General features: G+C 41.0%; 1 protein-coding gene and 1 long non-coding RNA gene across 2 annotated transcripts; one reads left to right on the top strand and one right to left on the bottom strand.

The window, feature by feature from the left end:
- Nucleotides 1-405: 405 nt before the first annotated feature.
- Nucleotides 406-5,349, bottom strand: LOC130549995 (uncharacterized). Its single transcript, XR_008962304.1, has 3 exons — nucleotides 5,174-5,349; nucleotides 2,229-2,296; nucleotides 406-2,042 (listed from the first exon to the last, which is right to left on the bottom strand). It is a non-coding gene; the product is annotated as an uncharacterized LOC130549995 (long non-coding RNA).
- A 93-nt stretch (nucleotides 5,350-5,442) lies between these two features.
- Nucleotides 5,443-7,061, top strand: junbb (JunB proto-oncogene, AP-1 transcription factor subunit b). Its single transcript, XM_057327330.1, has one exon. It carries the CDS (start codon nucleotides 5,725-5,727, stop codon nucleotides 6,649-6,651), a length of 927 nt encoding a protein of 308 aa, XP_057183313.1. The 5' UTR covers nucleotides 5,443-5,724; the 3' UTR covers nucleotides 6,652-7,061.
- Nucleotides 7,062-7,636: the final 575 nt, after the last annotated feature.

Raw genomic sequence — 7,636 nt, 5'->3', positions numbered from 1 at the left:
AAACCACACGGTGCAGTTCTTTCACAAATAAAAAAGCTCTCACTGCTGATTTCTGGGTCTTCAGATCAGTGTTCTGTCCAGAATCTTTTATGAACTCTGACTAGTTCGTTGTGAAAGTAAAACTGTTTGTTTTAAGAGTGTACACACAGTTCTTTGTGTTATTTTAAAAGGTTCTTCATCTTTTTTTTGACGATGTGTGTGTGACGTTTTACTGTAACTTAACTCACTCTCATTATCAGTGATCTATCTTCTCTGCTTCACTTGTAATCTCACCAGTGACGTCAGGCGACACCCAAAGGTCACGACCTCTAATCCAGAGAAGAAGATTCACAATGATTAAGGCAGTAATACAAGTTAAATTTACTTGATCGTCAAAAATGACGAGATAAGCACTTTGAAATTCGCTTTGAGAGTCATTTAATGTTAGAGCAAGAGATCAACAATCTTACACATGCAAAAACATTCATTAAAAATCTTGTAAATACACACAGAAATGAATGAATTATTTCACAAAACAATCCATCAGACATCAGACTGCCTGATATATTCACAGACAAGAATAGTATGCATTTGATTAGTTTCATATCATTTCTTTTTCTTTTCCTTACTTCTACACTGCTAAATATTTTCTTTTGCAAATTTGCGAAAGCGCTCTAGAAACAAATATGAATGGAGGAAATCATTTAAATGTATTTTTTACCCAATACTGGTATCCTAACTAAAAAAAACCAGTGTTGGGTAAGTTACTCTGAAAAAGTAATTAATTACTAATTACTTTCTATAGAGAGTCAGATTCGTGACCAGAAGGTTGCCGGTTCGATTCCCAGGGCCGGCGGGTAACGACTGAGGTGCCCTTGAGCAAGGCACCTTACCCCTACTTGCTCCCCGGGCGCTGCAGTGATAGCTGCCCACTGCTCCGGGTGTACGTTTGTTCACCACTTGCTGTGCGTGTGTTCACTACTCTCTGGATGGGTTAAATGCAGAGTCACATTTCGGGTATGGGTCACCATACTTGACAAATAATTGAATTATATATTATTATATATATATATTATATATCTTACATCAACCTTGATGAGTTAAGTGATTCAAGGATAGACATGAAATGGCTCTTTTAATTCATTTAAATAAATAATATTAAACTACATAAAGTATTATTATTAATTACAAATGTGAGAATTATACATCAAAGCACGGATTTTAAAGTTGGACTTTGAATTTTGATATCAATTCCTCTTCTGCACACATATTACACAAAGTATTTAGTTTAATTACATCAGAAGTAACTGTAATTAAATTATAGAAAAAATAAGAGTAATCCCTTACTTTACTTTTTCCAAGGGAAAAGTAATTAAATTACAGTAACTAATTACTTAGTAACTAGTTACACCCAACACTGAAAAAACATAGTGAAAACGTAATTCCTGAATGTTTCCCAAAAGTAAAACATTTTATATGTTTTTTGGAACGTTTAGCAATAAAATGTAATGGTGATAAAATGCTCAATTAACTGCGTTACTGCAGGAACATTTTAATAGCGTTTAAAGAACGTTCCCTGTTTTCTGCGATGCTGCAAAATATGTTGTTTCTTCGAGTATCGATCGTTCTGAATTAGTCACTTATGAGATTACATTTTCATTAAGATGAGGCCTCAGAAGGCTCCCTACATAGACAACAGACAGTTCAGGTGGTTCTATAGAAAGACACAATGACTGTTATCTCACGAGATGATTATAATTTCTTACTCATCATTACCAGCTCTGTTTGTGGAGTATTTCTGACACAATTGACTCTTCACATCTCAACTCTTTCTTTGGCTCCGTTTCTTTCTGCGGACTGTCAACAGCGACTCTCTCTCCAGCAAACATCTTGTGTTTTTCTGCTGACACACGAACAGAAGCGACTCTGAGGGGATTGTCTGTGTGCCCTGACCCTTGCTCTGACACCAGAGGCCAATGTGAGTCATGACCACGTGACCGTCCGATGAACAGAACCGCTGTAGAGAGAGAGAGAGACGGTACAGATGTGTGTGTGTGCGGTACCTGAAGGAGAAACAAAATGATGCATTTCTGTGATCAAATCTTGTTCTAAAAAAGGGTTTGAAGCTATTTGCGTTTGTCAATGGAAGCTGTTATGCAAATATGCAGAATAGAATACAACATGCAAGAGTTTTTGTGTGTGTGTTTTGAAGATGTTGCTTCGCACTCTTACGGTAAACGTGATCTTACCTCAGGCAAATCTCTCTCTCACTGATCATCAGGTTACAAGATTTTTACTGGCTTGTATCCATGTGAACCTAAACATGAAAACACACACAATATACACACAGTTCATTATTGATATTCCATTTCTTTAAAGGACAGTAAAGGGATACTACACCCTAAAATGAAAACTCTGTCATCATTTACTCACCCTCAAGTTTCTTTGTTCCGTTAAACACAAAGAAAGATATTTGGAAAAATGTTAGCAATTTTCAGCTCTGGTACATCATCCGCTACCATATAGAAAAAATATTGTATATTTTTTTGTTATGTTGAACACAATTTAGGAAAACAAATAGTTCTGAGGCATGTATGATATGCCTAGAAGTGAGAATGACTAACATTCTACCAAATATCTTTCTCCGTGTTCATCTATACAGGTATGAAATTACATGAGGGTGAGCAAATTATGACAGAGTTTTCATCTTTTGGGTGAACTGTCCCTTTAAGGTGTTATTTTGTGCAAAATAAAATATGTTAAAGGGTTTCAAAATTAACATTGTACATTGTTTGCTTGTGTGTGTGTGTGTGTGTGTGTGTGTGAAATGTTTTTAGTTTGCAGGGGTACACCATTGTGAAAAGTTTGTTTAAATTCTGGAAGAAAGTCAGGCACATCATAACCTCCTGCCCTTCACCTGCATAAAACAAACATTCAGCCAAAGAACTGCATGTACCAACCGCCCATGAGTCCAGGTTAACAACAACAACAACACATTGACCTTGGCCTCATAACACAAACACACACACACAGGTTCACCCGTCTGTGTGGGATTCTTCACTTCTGCCAGTGTCCAGATGGCATAATGCCCCACACACACACACTTACAGCCCACTCAGTCTTATGGTAAATATTCAACCGCCCCTGCAGATCTGCCGGCTCAATGTCACAACAGCCTGACAGCGTCACACACACTTCTCTACAGACACACACCACCATTCAAATCCAAAAGAGTGTGGGACAGAACAGATCTTCATCATCAAATCTAAACTAACACAATCTGTAGATGTTGACAAGTTCAACCTGATGAACTATTTCATCATTTGAAGTGAAGGCCTCAAAGGTTAGTTTGGACTCTTGTGGAAGTGTATTGGGAAAATGCTTTTATCAGGACAGACGACACATCTGTATATTATGCGATGATACTTACACACGCACACACAGATCATGCAATCATATGGATAAGACTAATTCATATTTACAAACTGTTCGTAAGTATCAGTCATACAGAGTGTTATATATTAGTCCTTCAAACCCAGTTTGTGAAATTCAGGCTAAAGTTGCGTAATTTAATTATGAGATTAGAAGCATTAAAGTATCATAAACATAAAAAAGGTCAAAATAGGTGTGTTTATTGCTGTTACGGGTAGATTATATGATAGATTTGAAGATTTTCATTTATAAAACGATAAATACTGATGTCTTACAACGTGCATTTTCTTACAGAGTATTGTATTGTTTTAATGGTGTATATAGCCCTGGTAGTTGTTTTTATTATTATTATTACTAGTACTTGTTTTGTTTTTCTTTTTTTTTACTGCGGACTCTGAAAAAATATCACTTTTATTGTCTGTGCGTGTACAAATAAAACTTCAACTTAATTAACTCTGTGTCTTTCAGTGACGATTGCATTGAGCTCTTTATTTCACAGGGAACACATGGGATATGTTACATGAACTCTGGAGCTGGTTTGACGTGGGTGGAAATGAAACACCTGATGTACCCGAACACACACACAGGTGCAGAGCGGAGCGGCACCTGTCCCGAGAGTCCTGCTGTCTCTAAACTACCTGAGAAGATGAAAATGATCCGATAACATTCAGATTCATGTTACTGTACTGCCATCACTGTTAAATATTGATGACATACATCACACAAACTGGATCAAATTTAAAAGAGCGAATGAGACCAACACGGAGTCCGTTTCTTTATTTTCACTTAAAGTACAAAGAGTGCAAACACATTCCAGACAAAATGAAAAATCTCAATTCCGTCATCATTTATTCCCCTCATGTGGTTGTAAACCTTTATGTGAATCTTTCTTGAGTGGAACACAATAGAAGATATTTTGAGAAATGTCTCGGTGGTTCTGTGTTCAGTAGGGTTCCATGTTGCTTCAAATATCCTCTTTTGTGTTCTGAAGAAGAAAGAAACTCATACAGGTTTATGACATACGGATGAGTAAACGATAATCATTTTGAGGTGAACTGTCCCTTTAAATACTGTAATAATGTTTTCATTTATACATCGTAGAAGCATCTTTTTTCTATAACTAAAAGCTCTTTATATGTGAAACAGATACTAAATAACCATGCATGCCAGCGATTTCACATAATTATTATTACTTTCAGTTCAATTAAAAATGTCTTTTTCTGTCTGTTAAAGTCTGAATGTTCGATGTGTGATTGTGGTGGTATGGATAAAAAGAGAGTTTTGTCTGGATTCGTGGGTTGGGCTGTACAGCAGGTGTTTCTAATGAATGATGAGATTAAGCACGCGCCTCTGTTCAGCGCTCCAGATAAAGTGGGCGGGGCTATTCGCATTCCCTTGGAAAGGAACTCAACGTCACCGTGCCCAAATTTGGACTGTAAACTTTCTACAGGAAGTCTGCGTCCGGGCGTCCAAAACGAGCAGTGTTTTTTTCTGTAGCTGTCTGTCTCTTTCACTAACTTGCACATTCAGCGTGTTGAAAAACAACAATTAAGTCACTATTAAGATAATAATAAAAAGTCAGTCAAACAATGACAATACAAAACGTGAACAATGAAACACAAAGAAAAAGTAGACGGTACGTTTGTGTTCAGCAGTAAAACTACAAACGTAGTCACAATGAAGTACAATATGTAAAAATACCAATATTTATCGCGTTAACACAACTTCGTTTTGATTGTCTGGGTATGGCGTTAAAACCTACCTGGTGAATTCAAAGGTCGAGATTATTCTGACGAGCAGAAACGACCTCAAGATTACTGCAATAACGTTCAATGTGTTATAATATTATAAAATGTATTTAAAAACTCAAATAACGTTTGATTTCTCCCCGTTGGCCTGCACGCTTCGCCCTCAGGCTTGTTTGCCGTCCCAGCGGTTCCCGACAATGACGTATGCGTGCGTCTGACGTATGCGACGTCGGAGGCGTGGTCAGCTGTCAGTGCCAAACTCCCTTATAAAAACCAACCGGGATCCCGATCAGCACGAGCGAACGCATCAGACCAAATCAAAGCTACATCGCGCTCTCCTTTAGCGTCCGCTTAGAAAAGAAACGCATAGGGAGACGACAAGAGCGCTTTTGATTCCGGTGTTGTGATTTCACGATCTTTGGGACTTTCGTTTCATTCATTCAAGAACAGATTCATCACATCGGACTACAAGAACGCTGTTTTGTTTTGTTTTATTGACTGTCCTCTTTTGCGCTCTCGAACATTGAACTCATCAGACACGAAACTGTCATTTCAGAAGAACTCTATGTGCGCAAAAATGGAGCAGCCGTTTTATCACGACGACTCGTTTCTGTTGGGTTACGGTCATTCTGACGCCAGTCTACACGACTTTAAACTTCATAAGCAGATGCACTTGAATCTGTCCGAACCCTATCGGAACCTCAAATCGGACCTGTACCAGACCACCAGCTCTGACGTCGGGTCACTCAAACTCGCCTCGCCCGAGCTCGAGCGACTGATCATTCAGAACAGCAACGGGGTCCTGACGACACCCACGCCGGGTCAGTACCTGTACGGCCGGGGCTTCACCGACGAGCAGGAGGGCTTCGCGGAAGGTTTCGTCGAGGCGTTGGATGCGTTGCACAAGATGAACCAGATGCCTCCGCCCAACGTGTCGATTGGAGCGGGTGGCGTGACGACGTGCTCCACGACTGCGTCCGTCTTCGGCTCCTCCCTGCAGTCAGAGCCTCCCATTTACACGACGTTGAACGCGTACTGCCCAGCGCCCAGCCACCCGTCCGCCACCATCAACTACCTGCCGCCGCACGCGCACCAGAACCAACACCCGGAAAGCGCGCACGGCTTCCATCCCTCCGCCATCCACCCGCAGCGCTTCGTGGCGTTAAAGGAGGAACCGCAGACCGTTCCGGACATGCACAGCAGCGACGGATCGCCACCCATGTCCCCGATCAACATGGAGAGCCAGGAGCGCATTAAGGCGGAACGCAAGAAGCTCCGCAACCGACTGGCCGCCACCAAGTGCCGCAAGCGCAAGCTGGAGCGCATCGCCCGGCTCGAGGACAAAGTGAAGGGTCTCAAGTCCGACAACGCCGGGCTGTCCAACACGGCGTCGGTACTGCGGGAACAGGTCGCCCAACTCAAGCAGAAGGTCCTGAGACACATGAACAGCGGCTGTCAGCTCATGCTCACCAGTAAGATGGAGGCGTTTTAAGCGTTCACTGCAAAATGACACCGTTTGTGTTCTACGACGACCGAATGACACTGGGAGTTCACAAGCACTCAGACGAGGTGTGAACTGGTGTTTCTGGACACCGTTCAGCTCGCCTCGAACCCTCGTCCAGATCAGGAGAGATCGGACACCAGAACGGACTCTGCGCTCCCCGGAGCCGCGTTCGAGGACTCGATGGAAAGGCCGGTCGCTTCGTCAACAATAACGATCAATATTCATGTTTGACCATGTAAACGCATCTGATATTGTCGTGTTGTTCAACCATTTCTCAACTTATAAATTATTGTTCTAGTCGGGTTGATCCTGACCTGTGATAAAATGTCACTTGTTTACAATGCATTTTTTTTATTGTGTGCGCTGTTTATTTAAGTAAACGTTTTGAAATAATGAAAGTTTTGAGTGTGTGGCTGTTCATTTGTGACATGTGACTTAACATATGTTGTCTCACATAAAAACGGCTAGAATTTCTTAGCCTTTCTTGCGTAACTCTACACTTCAACATATATCTTTCACACACAGAACGTTCGCGTAAACAAAGATTGTGTTATGAATCAGCGTTTATCGTTCCGAAATCAGCTGTTTTGATAAGTTCACGCACCTCACACGGGGGCACTAGGCCTTTCCTGCTGACGTCAGGCCGCACGTCCATATATGGTTATTTTTGGTGCCTCGTACGTCACCCGCCCACACGCGGTGCGTGTTTGCGCAGCTCTGGGATCAGTGGTGTTGGAGATCAGTAAGGGGGTTTCCAAAGTTGGACAAGACCACTGTGAGAGTGGGATGATGTGTGTGCGTGTGCGTTTCCATAGAATTTAGTGCTTGAAAGGAAAAATGATGCGAAGCAATAAAGGTTTAGGAAACCTTTTTAAAAACTGAAATAAGTTGAATAGAACATCTAATAAAACCGAATGTGACCATTTTATTATTAAATGTTCTATTCCGTTTGTTTATTTATTTATAAGTGAGC

This window comes from Triplophysa rosa, unplaced genomic scaffold, assembly GCF_024868665.1.
Source record: "Triplophysa rosa unplaced genomic scaffold, Trosa_1v2 scaffold207_ERROPOS546186, whole genome shotgun sequence".
NCBI lineage: Eukaryota > Metazoa > Chordata > Actinopteri > Cypriniformes > Nemacheilidae > Triplophysa > Triplophysa rosa.
The sequence above is the reverse complement of the archived record's forward strand: the minus strand, read 5'-3'. Positions and strand labels throughout refer to the sequence as shown.

Bases quoted from the DNA above. Each gene is read 5' to 3' on its own strand.
- junbb (XM_057327330.1), top strand. From the start codon at position 5,725: ATGTGCGCAAAAATGGAGCAGCCGTTTTATCACGACGACTCGTTTCTG.